General features: G+C 39.7%; 1 protein-coding gene across 1 annotated transcript in view; it reads right to left on the bottom strand.

Moving 5' to 3' along the window:
- Positions 1 to 1,215: 1,215 nt before the first annotated feature.
- The window catches only part of LOC111535976 (ras-related protein Rab-40A-like), a 29,865-nt gene continuing 12,579 nt past the window's right edge, over positions 1,216 to 18,501 (bottom strand). Inside the window, exon 3 of the mRNA XM_023202216.1 lies at positions 1,216 to 2,907. Within this exon, the coding sequence (XP_023057984.1) occupies positions 1,998 to 2,834 (837 nt within the window). The 5' untranslated portion in view covers positions 2,835 to 2,907 and the 3' untranslated portion in view covers positions 1,216 to 1,997. The remainder of the gene's footprint in view (positions 2,908 to 18,501) is intronic.

Below are 18,501 nucleotides of genomic sequence, written 5' to 3'. Positions count from 1 at the left end.
ATGATGATTATCAGAGCATTTTGTATACTAGGGAATTTTTTAAGTTATCTGAACACCAAATTAAATATAATGACAATGAAAGAATTTCCACCTGTCATATCATCAAAGTATAAAAAGAAACCATTCAGGATTCCAGTAAGGTGGGCATGCAGGGAAGTCTACCCTGTTTCATATTGGTGGTGGGGATGTCATTTAGTACAACCTCTTTCCAGGTTGATTTGGTAATTTCTATTAAAGACTCTATGCATCCCTGATCTGCATGTGTTTAGGGCCTGCTCCTTCAAGTATTCACCCTCAGCATGACCCCTGTCCCTCTGAGAGCGCATATTCTTCTTGACATCCGAACTGTCTGGAGACTCCAGTTTCTAAAGCACTGGCCCAGACACACTCCCTTGTCTACAGAGTAGGAAATTTAGGTCTGACAAGGTTCTCTGTCTTTCAGAAGAGAGACAGAACTGGCAGACTGGCTTCAGAGCTGAAGATACAGATTTCATTAGTGACCCGGGTCAGCAGGAAAGCAAGATTTACTTGGTTATGGTGTGATGTGCAGCTCAGCATCACAGTCTGCCTGGGGGCGTATAGGGTGCTAGTCTCTGCTTTTCCACTTAGTGGCAGGATGCTCCCCAGCCAGGCTGCTTAACCTGCAAACATCACTGTTTCTTCAGCTACAAGATGGTGTAGAGATTATATCCTCTACCTCCCAGGAATGTTGTGGAAAATTCATGAGATAGAAAAGTGCCAGCGTTCAGGAAGGGTGAGTCCCCAAGGCTTCCTGAGGCCAGAGATACTGCTCTTCTGCAGTACTTTATGTTACAATCACCCTATGACAATGCACAAATAAGTGGTCATTCAGTTACAAAAGAGTGCAAGGACTTATATTTACTCAGTTCATCCAATATGGATTATTATAATATTCACAATGTAAATTGGAAAGTAACTACATGGAAATCAGTTCTCCTTCCTTCCCATCTAAGGTCTCAGAGGTGCTTTCCCAGATGTGATCTCATTAACCTCTATATTGATCTGAGATTTGTTAACCAAAACTGGCCAGTACAGGGGAAATGACTCACCTAAAGTCTTATAATGGGGCTGCCCTGCCATGTTCTATTGCAATGTTTTTCTGCAAAGCCTCATCTTGCGGGGTTACATTATGTATATTTTTCTTTTTCTTCTCATTTTACCAAAAGAGAAAAATATATACCTTTTTATTGTTAAGAAACATTTTCTCAAATAAGTACCTATTTCATTCCTTACTGAAATGGTTTTTTCTTACTGACCCATTGAAACCATGTTGGCTATGTTCAACATAACTAGAGATATCTTTGGCGTTTTCCTCCCTTAGCTTCATATCTTGTAGAACATCTTGTACAAAAAAAGTAGGTTTACAGAAAAACATACATATAAATCTGAATTAATCCTCAAATGTAGTAAAATAACAGCAAAAACTTTATCAAATCCATTTCATGCACGAACTAGACAGATCTGTTATATACAATCTCTATATGCATCTGCAGTGTTTTATAAATTGGTGCTTTGACTTTAAAAGGAGGTTTACAAAAAGGCCCCTCTTGTAATATCAATGACTGAATTATCTCACTATCATTGATTCTCAAATTTACTTGAATTTATACTCATCACTGCCATATCACCATTCTTACAAAGGCAGTAATTTTAAGGAAAAAGTTGCAGTGTGATTATGATATGAGTAACATTCAAAATTTCATGTTACCAAGAGTTGAGCAGAGTACTGATTTCCCCTTTATAAACACACGTCTAAAATGAGAGCTTCATGCACATCCACATAGAAATTCAAAGTCAAACTGCGTAATGTGTTTTTATTGACAGAAGGCATCATACCATTCCCAAGCAGCATGATTCCCATGAGAAACTGAAAACTAATTTCTTGAATCTAGAATGCAACTTCCGACTTCCGTCTTCCAGGTGTAACCAGAGTTCTTCCTGGACCGATTCCAGCTTGTTTCATTTTGGTGCCTTCCTTAAGAAATTTTGCAGCTGTTTCTGGTGCAGTTTTTGGGTGGGCTCTGGGATGGGCAGACGATCTCCACTTTGCAGAGGCTGCTCCTTTTGTGGGTGGAGCTGGTGGTGAGGGAGTAGGAGAGGCCTTGCATCATCCTGGCATTCAGGCCCTTAGCCATGGAGAAGGACTTGAGGTGGCTTCTTAAGGCAATGGGGAGCGGGAGCTTGTCCACCAGGTATACGGGTGTGCAGGACACGATGGTGCGGGAGCAGAGGTCTTGCAAGCTGAGTACCTTGCTCGGCCTCCCAAAACAATTCATCCTGTGCCGCAGCAGCACGATCCTGGCCAGCTCTGTGAAAGACTCTATGATGTTGAAATTGCACAGAGGGCTGACCTCAAAGAAGGTCACGCCCAGGCGCTCAGCATAGGCCTGGGCCTGCTCCCTGGGCACCTGCCTCTTGAATGCCAGATGTAGGCGATTCCCCACCAGGATTTTAGGGACACCGGGGGCATGCTCATCGATCTTCTTAATCCATCGATCCAAACCCTCAAAAGACCAGCGGTTTGCAATGTCGTAGACCAGGATCACTCCTTGTGCACCACGAGAGTAGGAGCGGAATATGGTACAAAATCTTCCCTGCCCCGACGTATCCCAGAGCTTCAGCTTCACCCGCTGGCCATCCAGCAGGATGGTGGTCGTCTTGTAGTCGATCCCCCCCAGGTGACTGTATGGGGACTCGGCCGCGCCATCCTGCAGGCTCTCCAGGATCTCACTCTTGCCTACGTCGCTGTCGCCCACCAACAGGAACTTGAGCAGGAAGTCATAGGCCTGGTTGGGGCTGTCCAGGGTGCTCATGTTGCTGGCCCCACACTCCCACCTGAGCCAGGCCCACAGGGTTGTGCGCAGAGGTAATGCCGGGCCTGTTTTTCTTGAGAAATTAACATAGAACATTAAAAATGAGATGGGGAAGTCTATGAAATAAAGCGAAATGAGGTGGTGGCTTTGATGGATTTCTTTTACAAACCCAGGAAACTGGTTCAGTGATTGTTTTCCTTTTCCTTACCCAGCACAGAGTAGTGACACAGCAGTTAATTAATCATGGAAACCTATACATTTCCCTTAAAATTTTCATATGATCATTATGGAACCATGCCTTTTGGATTATGTCAAAGGAATCTCCTTTAAAGGAAGGACGGGTATGGGATAGGAAAGGGACTAAGATGTGTTGAGTACCGTATGTACCCTACGCTGTGTATGATGCTTAAAATATTTTGTTCTTTTGCTTTCAGAACAGCTGTCTTTGGTAGCTATGATTGTTTCCATTTTACAAATCAGAAAAGGCAAACTCAGAAATGTTATGTAATTTTAAAAAATATTGCCATTATTATAGAGATCACAGAAATCACAATCCTGAGCCAGGGCTCTCATATAATGCACCACACATCCTTTTTACTCTGTGGCCATACAGGGTTTAGGAGTAAGTGTGAACTGTCTGTGCATGTGATCCTTGACAAGCCACCCATGTTTGCATGGACACTAATATGTTTCTTGCTGCAGGTGGACATCTCCCATAAATATAAGAGCCAAGATCTCAGAAGAGACATCTAGGACATAGATTTTGCTAGTGTCTCATAAATAATATTCACCCAACAAAGATGTGTTGAAATAACGCATGCATCCATCAGTGAAGGGTTTTAGGTTTAACACATGTACAGCTCCTATAACAAAACAGCAAAACTGACAAAATATGTAAATGGTTCACAGGTGAAGAAATGCAAATGGCCAGTAATCACAAGAAAAAGCATTCTAGCTCACTAATACATTAAGGAATGCAAATGAAACCATCTAAATATCCTTTTATCACCTATCATCTGATAAAATTTAAATGTAGGAAAAAAACGAAAACATTTTTTTAAAAATTTGAAAAAGAAAAAGGTGAAAAGTGGTTCTGTGTGTGTCTGGGTATGGGGGCGGGATGAGGGACCAAATACATCAAGGACAATGGAAACACACTTATCAGTTATAAATACATTTAAATATTGTAACAACGTGTACAAAGATGGTTAAAGAAATGAGAATGCTCAGACACATATAAGGAAGTTTAAATTATTGAAATCAAGCCCCAAGGGATAGATGTTTACACATGTAATGGAGGAAAAAATTTTCACATGTCCAAAATAGCCAGGTAAGTGGTTATTTGAAATAGCATTGCTGAAATCTTTTTAAAAAGGAAAAAATGAGAAACATTCTAAATACTCATCAATACAGAACAAACATGTGAATAGAGGATAAGAAAAACATTTCTATTTCTCCGTGGGCTTCAGGGCAAATAGAGAAAATAAAAGCCTTTAGATTAATTCCAGAGTTAGCTGACAATAAGGATATAATAAAGTTGTCTCCCTGATTTATACAAACTCCCTTAAAGACAGCACCCTGATTGGAATAATGATCATAATCATTGGTACCTTGAACAGCCGTTAGGATAAAGGAGATGAAATATAGAGTGTATTTGCTTAAAGTAGTTCAGTGCAGGTTACTTTCTTTCTCTTCAGCTCACCCGTCGCAAGGCCAACACCTAAGCTTCTGCCTGAGCCCACTCACCACTTAAGGGATCAGCCAACTCATGCGGTCCTATATCCAGTCTCTTGGCATAAAGTGCAGGATTTCACCTCCTCTGTCTTCCTCATCACCCAGAGGGGTTGTGGAGTGGGGGACCCGTGGGGACACAATAGCAGGGGAGTGGAATCTGACAATTTCTCAAGCCCTGGAAGCCCATCTTCTAAAAGGGGGTGCTTGGGGTCGTTTAGGGAGGGTGAGGGATGAAACCTCATTCCAATCCTGCCACTTACCTGGGAAGGTGACTTAGGCTGTGAAAGCCTGAGCTCGATTATCTGTGAGATAGAACTGACTGTATCATCCTTACAGAGCTGTCCCAAGGAGCAAATGAGAAAACCCGTTGAGAGTATATGGCATGAAGTGGGACTTCAATGGCCCTTTAAATGCTGAGACACAGAAGTGGGGGCCGGCCGAGCCTCTGGACTAAGAAGGCATTGTGAAGGCATTTTTCATTGTTTCTACTAATGAGAACACAGACATCCATATAAAGAAAGCAAATCTCTCTCTGATATGCCTTGAGTTCAAAGTTTTAGAGACAGAATGTTCTCTACATTCTTGGATGTTTCATAATCTAATAAAAGCTGTTCAACATCATGCCTCTGAGCAGACCCAAATCCACTTCCCATGTTAGAAAGAAAAAAATGATAGATGTAAAACAAGACTATAAAAACATATGCTCCAGGGCATGAAATACCAAGTAGCACTTACAGGGCTGCAGAAAGGTGACAGAGAGGATAGAGGTCACAAGAGCAGGGTCTGGGCAACTGTGTCCATAGGATCCTAGAGAAGGGAGGACTGAAAGGGAATGGGAGGCGGTGTGGGAAGCCTATACAGGGGCAATGGAGGCTAAATGCCCTGCTCTCTGTGAGGGACCTCTCTATAGCGTGCACGGGACAATGTATACTGAGGAGGGAAGAGATAAATCAGTGAATGCCATGTAGATTTGGAGTCCACAGCCAATGGACCAGCTTTAATACACATATATTTTTCAAACAGCACTGGCATCATAGTTTGTAACTCTTTGCAAAATGTCCTCATTTAAAAAAAAAAAAAAATGGAGATAGCTGTGATGCCTCCTGATGGCCAGAACCCGGATCACAGCTTTGAAAGTCTCAGACAAGGGGCCCAGGGAAAGGGAGAGGGATGTTGGAGGTGAGCTACAAAGATATCACCTAATTATTCACCTAACGATAGCAATCTCCGTGTATCAGTCATGTTCTGGCATATATGAAACTGAGATTGGTTCCAGCCCCTGTCTGAATTAAAGATGAAACTGCATCTGTGAGTGTGTATTTGAAGTGATACAGCTAGACCTAGACACACACACAAATGTGCACACACACACACGCAAATACCCTGTCAATTAAATTCTTTTATTTTCTGTTTTCACCATAAAATAGAATACAATGAATGCTTTTTCAAATTAATAAACATATACACAGTACTTTTGACAATCTGTTCAAAAGTATTTTGTCACAGCCATAAAAAAAAAAAAAATCATGTCCCTTGTAGCAACAAGATGCATCTGGAGGCCATTGTCCTAAGTGAATTAACACAGGAACAGAAAACCAAATACCACATGTTCTCACTTATAAGTGGAAACTAAACACTGGGGACTCATGGACATAAAGATAGCAACAACAAGCCCTGGGGACTACTGGAGGAGGGGGGAGAGGTGGGGCAAGGGTTAAAAAACTATTGGGTACTATGCTCACTACCTAGGTGATGAGATCATTCATATCCCAAACCTTAGCATCCCACAATATACCTATGTAACAAACCTGCATGTGTACCCCCTGGATCTAAAACAAAAACTGAAATTTAAAAGAGAAGAACATTCTGCCTCCTATAATGAAGAAACATCTCAACTAACTTATTTTTTGGAAAACAGCAACATTTTTTCAAAGTTTGGGTACATCATTTTTAAAAATTCACTATGGCTCTTTCTTTCAGGTCCATTTCATTGACTACAGAAAGGCATCAGAATTTTTTTCTTTCTTTTTTTTTGGACAGAGTCTTGCTGTGATGTCCAGGCTAGAGTGCAGTGGTGCAATCTCAGCTCACTGCAACCTCCACCTCCCAGGTTCAAGCGATTCTCGTGCCTCAGTGTACTGAGTACCTGGGATTATAGGCATGCGCCACCACACCCGGCTAATTACTGTATTTTCAGTAGAGATGGGGTTTCACCATGTTGGCCAGGCTGGTCTTGAACTCCTGGCCTCATGTGATCCACCCACCTCAGCCTCCCAAAGTGCTGGGATTCCAGGTGTGAGCCACTGCAACCCAGCCAGGCATTAGAATTTAACTTTATTGCCTTGAATATCTTAATTAATGTTTTATAGTTAATCTTAAAGAAGGGGAAATTTTATATCATTGAAGAGACACTTATGCTCACAAGAACTCCTTTTAATAATAAAAGCAGAATTTATTAGTAAAAAAGGGAAAGAAATAGAACATTATCTTCACTTCAGGAGCTTCCTTTATGACCTTACACGTCATTATTCCCCCAAAAGTAAACTACATTAACTTCTAACACTAGAGATTTGCCTGTTTATGAACTTTTCATATTTTATATACCTGAAATTATACTTTTTTGTTTCTGCTTTCTTTTGCTTAATATTATCCTTGTGAGATACATCCATGATTTTGCATATGGCAACATTAAAATGAGCATTCTAATTGTGGTAGAGTATTTCATTTTATGAATACTGCAAGTTATCTGTTGGATGATATTTGGGTTATGCCCACAGTTTGACTAATATTATAGTACTACTACATACAGATTTGTGGCTGTCTTTAGTGGATATATGTACACGATTCTGTTGAGTATATCAAAGATTGGAATTGCTGGCTCATAGGTATGCATATAGTTAGCTTTACTAGATATTGCCAAATGATTTCCCAAAGTGTTTTCACCAATTTACTTTCAGTAATAGTACATAATGGTTCTACTTGCCCCTTATTCTTTTCTTTTCAGCTCATGGGGTTACTGTAGTATCTCATGACAAGTTTAATTTGCATTGTCCTAAAAACTAAAAATGTTAAGCACCTTTCTATACATGCAGTTGTCATATGGGATTCTTATATTGTAAAGTGCCTGTTTACTTCTTTTGCTCATTTTCTACTTTTCTCCTTGTTTCCAAAAAATCAAATCACTGTATATATAAAATCTTTCACACTGTATTTCAATATTTTCTTTCTTAAGAGTATGTTTTGAAAGATAGAGTCTTTAATTATAATGTAGCTCAATTTATTATTTTTTTTCCTTTGGGATTAACAGTTTTTTGTCTAGTGATTAAGAAATATTTGCCACCCCAACTACATAAAAATATTTTCCTACATTGTTATAGGTTATTCTTTTACTTTTGCATTTAGACTGACAATCTACCTGAAATCAATTTTTGCACGTATCTAATTCAGCTAGCATACTTAAAATATCATCCTTCTCCCTTCCCTGCACTGTCACCTGTGTCATAAGTGAAAATGACCACATATGGATTGGGTCTATTTCTTGACTCTATTAAGTCCATTGGCCTGTTTTTTTCTATCCTTACACCAATTCTACATTCTCTTAATTACAATAGCTTGTTTTTTTAGATCTCAATTTTTAATTTTTTTCTTTGAATAGCTTCAGGAGTACAAGTGGTTTTGGTTATAAGGATCAATTGTACAGTGGTGAAGTCTGGACTTTCAGTGTACCCTTCACCCAAAATAGTTTACATTGTACCCAGTAGGTGCTTTTTCATCTCTTACTCCCTTCCCTCCCTTACTCCCACCTCCCCCTTCTGAGTTTCCAGTGTTCATTATTAATTATAATAGCTTTATATTTTAATCTTAGTTTGTACTAAAATGTTTGAACTTTGTCCTTTTCCACACAGGTTTTAAAAAACTGACATGCTTTTTAAATATATATATGTTTTAAGTCCTTGGGGCATAAAATTTAAATCCAAACAGATCTAATTAAAACATAATCCAACATATTTTATGACAAATGAATAGATCATTGCCAATTCTTTACTTGCCAGTTAAATTTTTAAAAACTGTGCATTCAAATATTCACTAAAATACTTTTAGTCTCAAATATGAAACTTCAAAAACTATATAAGAGTATATTCACAAGTCCAATTTAAACTGCACCTCTCACTGGCACAGCTCCCACCCCTTGACCCCAAGGGGTCTGTTGTCCCTAGAATAGTGCACACTCTCCAGAAGTGCCCCTGTAGGTGAGGTGCACATCACCACATTCACCGTCACACACAGTCTTCTCCAAAAGTACAATCATAGTCCTCATTTTTTGCATCTTGTCATTATAAATTCTCAGGATTTAAAAACATTTGCATCTTGTTAGTTCTTGTGGTTTTTGTATTTATTTTATTTCTTCTAAAACAATGGGATACATGTGCAGAACGTGCAGGTTTGTTACATAGGTATACGTGTGCCACAGTGGTTTGCTGTACCTATTGACCCGTCCTCTAAGTTCCCTCCCCTCACCCCCACCCCCAACAAGCCCTGGTGTGTGATGTTCCTCTCTCTGTCCATGTGTTCTCAGTGTTCAGCTCCCACTTATGAGTGAGAACATGTGGTGTTTGGTTTCCTGTTCCTGTGTTAGTTTGCTGAGGATGATGGCTTCCAGCTTCATCCATGTTCCTGCAAAGGACATAATCTCATTCCTTTTTATGGCTGCAGGTTTTTGTATTTTTTAATGTTTATTATTCATGTATATACTTATTTAAATTTTCTGTTGAAATCATTGCCAATTGTTTTGTTACCAAGTATGTTTCGCAAATCATGGCTACTAACCCAGTATCTGAGATGTAGTTTACAAATCTTTTCTCCCTTGTTTTAATACAGTCTTTAGTGTTTTTTTTTTTCCTTTCGAAAGTGTTTTAAATTTTATTAATGGGACCTAAACATTATAGAGGTCATATTTAAAAAGAAAAAAAACATTAAAAACCACCTGTGGAGCAGATACTGCCAGGTTGAAGGAGATTAGAGCACTCAGAGTTCTGGAGGCATCAAGACAAAATGAAAATAACAACCGAAAAAAAATCTTAAGTAATTCCAAAGTTAGCTGCTGATCAGGAGATTAAAAAGTTTTCTCTCTGAACTACATAAACTCTCCTTAAACTTAGTTTCCTGATTTGAATAATTATCAGAATGACTGGTTAAATGTTGTTAGGGTAAAAGCAGATGAAATACAGAGTGCATTTGCTTACAGGAGTTCAGGGCATGTTACTTTCCTTCTCTCCAGCTCGCCTGTCCCAAGGCCAACACCTGAGCTTCTGCCTGAGCCCACTCACCAAAAATCAAATTTAAAGTGCACCTCTCACTGGCCCAACTCCCACCCCTTGACCCCAAGGGGTCTGTTGTCCCTAGAATAGTGCACACTCAGGTCTACAGGTTTTTGTATTTTTTTAATGTTTATTGTTTATGTATATACTTATTTGAATTTTCTGTTGAAATCACTGCCAATTGTTTTGTTACCAAGTATGTTTCACAAATCAGGGATACTAACCCAATATCTGAGATGTAGTTTACAAATGTTTTCTCCCTTGTTTTTAATACAGCCCTTAGTGGGGTTTTTACACACTAGGCCTACACCCAGGTCTCTTGGCACAAAGCGCAGGATTTCACCTCCTCTGTCTTTCTCATCACCCAGAGGAGTTATGGAGTGAGGACCTGTGGGGCCACAATAGCAGGGGAGTGGAATCTGACCATTTCTCGAGCCCTGGAAGCCCATCTTCTAAAAGGGAGGTGCTCAGGGTCCCCTAGGGAGGGTGAAGGATGGAACCTCATTCCAATCCTGCCACTTACCTGGGGAGGTGACTTAGGCTCTGAAAGCCTGAGGTTGGTCATCTGTGAAATGGGACTGACCATACCATCCTTACAGAGCTGTATGAGGGGTTAATGAGACAACCCTCTCAGAGAATATGACATGAAGTGGGACATCAATGGTCCTTTAAATGTTGGAACACAGCAGTAGGGGCTGGCTGAGCCTCAGGGCTTAGGTAGTCATTATGAAAAATCATTTCTCATTGCTTCTCCAGATGAGAACACAGACATTCAGATAAAAGAAGCAAATCTCTCGGATATGCATTCAGTTCAAAGTTTTAGAAACAGAATGTTCTCCACATTCTTTAGTGTTTCATAATTCATAAATACTGTTCAATATCATGCCTGTAAGGAGACCCAAATCCACTTCCCCATGGTGGTAAGACAGGTGTGTTTGTGAACTCACCTGGTGAGCTCCATGACAGATCGCATCAGGGACACAAGGGGCGGTGATTGTCTAATGAGTGCTCCAGCACTGCTTAGTGTGTGTGTGTGTGTGTGTGTGTGTGTGTGTGTGTGTGTAGATATATAGATATAGATATGAATATTCTGGACATATCCTGCAGTCACCTGTGCAGGGTTCTCAGATCATGCATAATTCAGCCACATCACACCAAAATTTCAGTGACTTGCTGCCTTCCTGAGAGACAAAAATCCAGGAATTACTAGCATTTCTGTAACACACAATTGTCCATTCTGTTATTAGGTAATAACTAAATATGTATTGAGCTTGAAAAACATACTAGTTCATTGGAGGTATCTCATTAACTCAAAAGTGGAAATAAGAGAGCAAGAAGGGAAATGAATATATGGGCAACTTCATAGGTTAAATCTGAGATGAGACGGCTTCTTCACATCAACTTTTAAACTTGCTCAAATTTCAAGGAATTGAAGTTTTTAAAAAATCTCTTTGGATCCCTCATCACCCAATCCGTCACAGGATCTCTCTCTCTCTCTCTCTCTCTCTCTGTCTCTCTCTCTATCTCTTCTTTCCCCTCCCCTCTCCCCATCCCCTCCATTCTTTCTCCTCTCCCCTTTCCTTCCCTCCCCCTCCTCCCTTCTCCCTCTCCCTGTCCGTCCCCCTCTTCCTCTCCCTCCCTCCTTCCCTTCCTTCCTTCCTTCCCTTCCTCTCTCTTTTCCCCTTCAAAGTCAAGAACCAAAAAGAATTTTCTGCATTTTCTGTTAACATTCTTCACTTCCCACTGACTCCTTATCCCACTGCACTATGGTTTCTGTCCCCAGAATTGCAATGAAGATGCTCTCCAAGGTCATATTCCACCTGTTTTCATTATGACCAGTTTTTTTCATCATGAGCAGTTTTTTTTTAAGACGGAGTCTTGCTCTGTCGCCCAGGCTGGAGTGCAGTGGCACAATCTCAGCTCACTGCCCTCCTGGGTTCAAGCAATTCTCCTGCCTTAGCCTCCTGAGTAGCTGGGATTACAGGCATGCGCCACCACGCCTGGCTAATTTTTGTATTTTTAGCAGAGACAGGGTTTCACCATGTTGGTCAGGCTGGTCTCAAACTCCTGACCTCCTTATCCGCCCACCTCAACCTCCCAAAATGCTGGGATGCCCGGCCAAAATACTCCTTTTAATGAGCTCCTAAAATATCCTTGCTTGTGCAGTTGCATCTTTCACCTAACAACAGAGATTTCACAGTTTCTCAGACTCCGGAGCATGATGTACTGGACATAAATCCAATTGTCCCACTCCCTAACTGTGTGGTCTCAGGCAAAGTCCTTATTCTCTCTGTCCCTCAGTTTTTCATCTATGAAATGGAGATTAGCCACAGTATCTACTTTGTGAGGGAACTACAAGCACCAAATGACTCAATACCTAAAAATCATTCAGATCATAACATATTTTAGCCATTTTTATTTCTTTTTCTCTATCTTTATGGGCCATTAGTATCTCTGTTATCCCTATGGTGCAGCCTGATATTTACTCACAACCTTTCATGTATGTTGTTTGTTAGACAAGCAGGTTACAAAAGTAAATAGGATGAAAGTAAGTAGAATGAAACTTTGTCTTTCATGAATAAATATATAAATGCATGCAGTTCTGCTTAAATATATAAATACCTGAATAAGGAAACTTCTAAAAGAATTTATACAGATAAACTCATTACCAGGGCTTGTCTTTGAGTGTTCTGTTTGGGAGTAATGTTAATTATTTCCTCTCCTATGATGCTATCTATTTTTAACTATAATAAATAGCTACTGCTTTTGCAATTTTACAAAATAATAAAATGGTGGTGAAACTTAAGCATTCTCAGCCCTAAGCACAGGAAAGACACTGATACTTAGAATGAGGAATGTTCCTGAGACTCAGGAAGGGAGAGAAGATTTTGTGGGAACCTCATCTACATTATAACAGGGTATATTTTCCCCAAATTCCCACTCACACTGATAATTATCAATACTTTAATTTTTGCCTAGTTCACTGGGAAAAATCAAGGTATTATCGTTTGGTTGCATTTTGTTCCCCCAAAAGATACATTGATGTACTAACCCCAGATACCTGTGAATGTGACCTTATTTTAAAAATAGAGTCTTTGACATGCACACGTATGTTTACTGCAGCACTATCCACAATAGCAAAGACTTGGAACCAACCCAAATGCCCATCAATGATAGTCTGGATAAAGAAAATGTGGCACATATACACCATGGAATACTATGCAGCCATAAAAAAGATGAGTTTGGCCAGGCACGGTGGCTTATGCCTGTAATCCCAGCACTTTGGGAGGCTGAGGTGGGTGGATCACGAGGTCAGGAGATCGAGACCATCCTGGCTAACACAGTGAAACCCCATCTCTACTAAAAAAAATACAAAAAAAATTAGCCAGGTATGGTGGTGGGCGCCTGTAGTCCCAGCTACTTGGGAGGCTGAGGCAGGAGAATGGCATGAACCTGGGAGGTGGAGCTTGCAGTGAGCTGAGATTGCACCACTGCACTCCAGCCTGGGTGACAGAGCGAGACTCCATCTCAAAAATAAATAAATAAATAAATAAATAAATAAATAAAGGATGAGTTCATGTCGTTTGCAGGGACATGGATGAAGCTGGAAACCATCATTCTCAGCAAACTAACACAGGAACAGAAAAGCAAACACTGTATGTTCTCATTCATAAGTGGGAGCTGAACAACGAGAACACATGGGCACAGGGAGGGGAACATCACACAACAGGGCCTATCAAGGGGGGGGCTAGGGGAGGGATATCATTGGGAGAAATACCTAATGTAGATGATGAGTTGATGGGTGCAGCAAACCACCATGGCACGTGTGTATGTAGCAAATCTGCATGTTCTGTACATGTACCCAAGAACTTAAAGTATAATAATAATTTTAAAAAAGAGTCTTTGCAGATGTAATCAAGTTAAGATAAGACTATTAGGGTGAGCTTTAATCCAATATGACTTGTGGTCATATAAGATAATGAAAATGCCACTAAAGACAGAGACACACAGGGAGAGCAACATGTGGTGACAGAGGAAGAGACTGGAGTGATGTCCCTGCAAGCAAGCAAGCAATATCAAGGATCTATGGTCATCACCAGATACTAGGAACAGGAAAGGAAAGATTCTTCCCATAGACTCAAAAGGAGCAAGGCCCCATCGACACCTGGACTTCAGATTGATATTCCTTGAGTTCCATGTTTTGTAGACAAAAGGTTATTGACATTCTTGGGTGTTTCAAAAGTGTTGCATCCAGAACTGTGAGAGACTAAATTTCTGTTATCTTAAGCCACAAGTGTTTGGTACTATGTACAGCAGTCATAGGAAACTTAATACAAAGCCTTAGTTTTGGTTAGCTTTTCTTTTGTTTGTTTGTTTTTTTGTTTTTTGTTTTGTTTTGCTGTGCCCTGATCAACAGTAAGGCTGGAGATCTAATGAGCAGGAATAGCACATGCTGGTTAGATAAATTTACTCAGGAACCACAGAGCCTGTGTTCAAATCTCAGCCTCACAACTTGCTAGCCCTACCCTTATTGTACCCCAGTTCTCTTATGTTTAAAGTTGGAAACAACTGCTCCTCTTTATATATGGTGGTGAGGATTAAATGAAGTATGGGTTTAGTATTACAGCAGTGTCAGGAACTGAGAAAAATCACAGTAAATATTAACCATTTCTATAATTATTTCATACCCGGATTGACTAGTACTGTTTCTACTGCCATTTTTTATTATAATGTGGATTTTGTTAGTGTGGGTTGACCTTCACAATATATATTTGTCATTAAAAAGCAGTTTACAAACCTAAAAGTAGGATACTATTTTATTTCTATTCTTAAATATATAGTTACATTTGCATAATATAATTTCTGAAAAAACATTCAAATGTTGACAGTGCTTATCCGTGCATAATAAAATTTTAAGGTTTTTTAAAGATTGTATTCCTTTCAGGTATTTTCCATTTTTATCTACAAGAAAAGTGTCTTGGTTTTGGAAGTGAGAAAAACAATAAAAACAAAATACCCCTGCCCTTTTCATAGGAAAGTTGCTCAACGTTAGGAATGATAACATGTCTAAGCCAAGACAATTAGGTACTAGAGTAGTCCTAGAATTAAAGTATGAATCTATCTACATGACATCCCCAGTTGGGCAGGTTTAGGGAAATTATAGACACCTGGGGGAAGGGCAAGCATGTCTCTCAGATGAACCTTACATTCAACAGCCAGATGACATTTCTACTTTTCAAGATTTTAGGGAAGGTCATGAGATGGAAGTGGTTTCATAACATGCTTCTTTCTGCAGTAGCACAAATAAAGTCCCTTGAATTGACAGCAGACTCCTCTTTTTACCCACCTAGTTGGCCAAGCAGTGACTGCCACAGGGGAGGAAAAGGGGAGGGACTGCATGAAACCACTAGGGCTCAGCACCACAGCTTCCAGAGGAGAGAATCCTAACACAGCAGGATTCAGGGTAAAAGTAGAGTCACAGTCTCACTCGGCCCTGGTCCCCAGGAGTAATCAACACACGTATGAAGTTCCTTGCTCATACAATTAAAAATATTAAGCAGAAAGGAAAATATACACATGCCAATCACATATAATACCAAATCATATCAAGTTCTAAATGGGATGCATACCTAAACTAACCAAGGGATTTGGATAGTAGATTGGACACATAAAAACCAACTCCTGGCAATCACTGACTTTTTTTCACCAAGATTGCCCAGATTAGTTCCAGATTTACAGACATAGATGCGTAATCGCATGAATAAAAGTGAGAAATTATGCCTGGACAATGGGAAGATATTTCACATTCAAGATACACTGCAAACCCCAGCTACTTGGGAGGCTGAAGTGAGAGGAACAATTGAGCCCAGGAGTTCTAGGTTGTAGTGTGCTGTGATTGTGCCTGTTAATAACCACTGCACTCCAGCCTGAACAACATAAGGAGGCTGAAGAGATCCTGTCTCAAGGAAAAAAAAAAAAAAAAAAAAAAACCACAAAGATACACTGTAACATTATTTTGAGCTGGCTGTCACCTGGGAAACCCTTAAGACTTTAAACACATCACATTTTTTTAAATCACTGAAAAATGATATGTACCAATTCTGTTAGTGCTCTCTATAGCACATAAACTGGAAAAGTGGGTGTGTCTGGTTTAGTAGCTCTGAAAGACAGTACACATGTAAAGAGGCATACATGGCAGGTCACAGTGTTGAGATATGAATGGGTATTTGTTCTTCTCATGTTTTTTCCTTTCTCCTTTCCGTCAGATAGCCAGACAACTATAGATAAAACATGCAACAAAATCACACCATATTTCATGCAGAAATATATACATATGTAACGAAGGATAAATAATGAAAAGTCTAAATGCTTGTTACTGCTTACTCCTTTGTAAGAAGGAGTCTAATGCAAGCAGAAGAAACTTTGACTTTCTTTCTTTCTTTTTTTTTTTTTTTAAGACAGGGTCTTACTCTGTCACCCAGACTGGAGTGTAGTGGTACAATTATGGCTCAGCACAGCCTTGACCTCCCTGGCTCAGGTGATCCTCCCATCTCAGCCTCCCAAGTAACTGGGACTACAGTCCTGCGCCACCATGCTCAACTAATTTTTGTATTTTTTTATAGAGATGTGGTTTCACCATGTTGCCCAGGCTGGTCTCAAACTCCTGGTCTCAAGCGATCTGCCCATCTCAACCTCCCAGAGTACAAGGATTACAGGTGTGAGCCACTGCACCCAGCCCAGACTTTGAGTGAATTTCGATTGTACATATAATGGTTTATTTATTTATTTTTTTCCTCAATCTTCTTGTTTTCTCTTTAATTCTCTTTAAAGGAATGAAAAAAAAAATCTGTATGTCCTATTCAAATGCCATACATTGGTCTCACAGACTGGAACTGAAAACTTTTTTTTCTATTATTATACTTTAAGTTCTAGGGTACATGTGAACAACGTGCAGGTTTGTTACATATATATACATGTGCCATGTTGGTGCGCTGCACGCATTAACTCATCATTTACATTAGGTATATCTCCTAATGCTATCCCTCCCCTCTTCCCCCTCCCCACAATAGGACCCGGTGTGTGATGCTCCCCTTCCTGTGTCCAAGTGATCTCATTGTTCAATTCCCATCTATGAGTGAGAACATGCGGTATTTGGTTTTCTGTTCTTGCGATAGTTTGCTCAGAATGATGGTTTCCAGCTGCATCCATGTCCCTACAAAGGACACGAACTCATTCTTTCTTATGGCTCCATAGTATTCCATGGTGTATATGTGCCACATTTTCTTAATCCAGTCTGTCACTGATGGACATTTGGGTTGATTCCAAGTCTTTGCTATTGTGAATACTGCCGCAATAAACATACGTGTGCATGTGTCTTTATAGCAGCATGACTTATAATCCTTTGAGTATATCCCCAGTAATGGGATGGCTGGGTCAAATGGTATTTCTAGTTCTAGATCCTTGAGGAATCGCCACACTGTCTTCCACAATGGTTGAACTAGTTTATAGTCCCATCAACAGTGTAAAAGTGTTCCTATTTCTCCACATCCTCTCCAGCAACTGTTGTTTCCTGATTTTTTAATGATTGCCATTCTAACTGGTGTGAAATGGTATCTCATTGTGGTTTTGATTTGCATTTCTCTGATGGTGAGTGATGATGAGCATTTTTTCATGTGTCTGTTGGCTGTATGAATGTCTTCTTTTGAGAAGTGTCTATTCATACCCTTTGCCTACATTTTGATGGGGTTGTTTGTTTTTTTCTCGTGAACTTGATTGAGTTCTTTATAGGTTCTGGATATTAGCCCTTTGTCAGATGAGTAGATTGCAGAAATTTTCTCCCATTCTGTAGCTTGCCTGTTCACTCTGATGGTAATTTCTTTTGCTGTGCAGAAGCTCTTTAGTTTAATGAGATCCCATTTGTCAATTTTGGCTTTTGTTGCTGTTGCTTTTGGTGTTTTAGACATGAAGTCCTTGCCCATGCCTATGTCCTGAATGGTATTCCCTAGGTTTTCTTCTAGGGTTTTTATGGTTTTAGATCTAACATTTAAGTCTCTAATCCATCTTGAATTAATTTTCGTATAAGGAGTAAGGAAAGGATCCAGTTTCAGCTTTCTACTTATGGCTAGCCAATTTTCCCAGCACCATGTATTAAATAGGAAATCCTTTCCCCGCTTCTTGTTTTTGTCAGGTTTGTCAAAGACAGGATGGCTGTAGATGTGTGGTATTATTTCTGAGGGCTCTGTTCTGTTCCATTGGTCTATATCTCTGTTTTGATACCAGTACCATGCTGTTTTGGTTACTGTAGCCTTGTAGTACAGTTTGAAGTCCGGTAGCGTGATGCCTCCAGCTTTGTTCTTTTGGCTTAGGATTGTCTTGGCAATGCGGGGTCTTTTTGGTTTATTTCTTAATGTGAGTATATACAGTATATTCTTTTTGTAAGTTTATGTCTAAAATATTTCAGAACCATAAATGTTTCTATGACTAGTTCTGATTATAAAAATGATTTGTATCAATTAAGAGGTTGTGAAAAATATAGTTATGTCCAGAAATAAATATATAATTAATCAAGTAATCCTACTACTCATTAACTTAAAAAAGGGTATTATGTTTGTATA

The sequence above is a fragment of the Piliocolobus tephrosceles genome, chromosome 12, assembly GCF_002776525.5.
Source record: "Piliocolobus tephrosceles isolate RC106 chromosome 12, ASM277652v3, whole genome shotgun sequence".
Classification (NCBI taxonomy): Eukaryota; Metazoa; Chordata; class Mammalia; order Primates; family Cercopithecidae; genus Piliocolobus; species Piliocolobus tephrosceles.
Note: the sequence above shows the minus strand (reverse complement) of the source record. Positions and strands in the feature narration are given on the sequence as shown.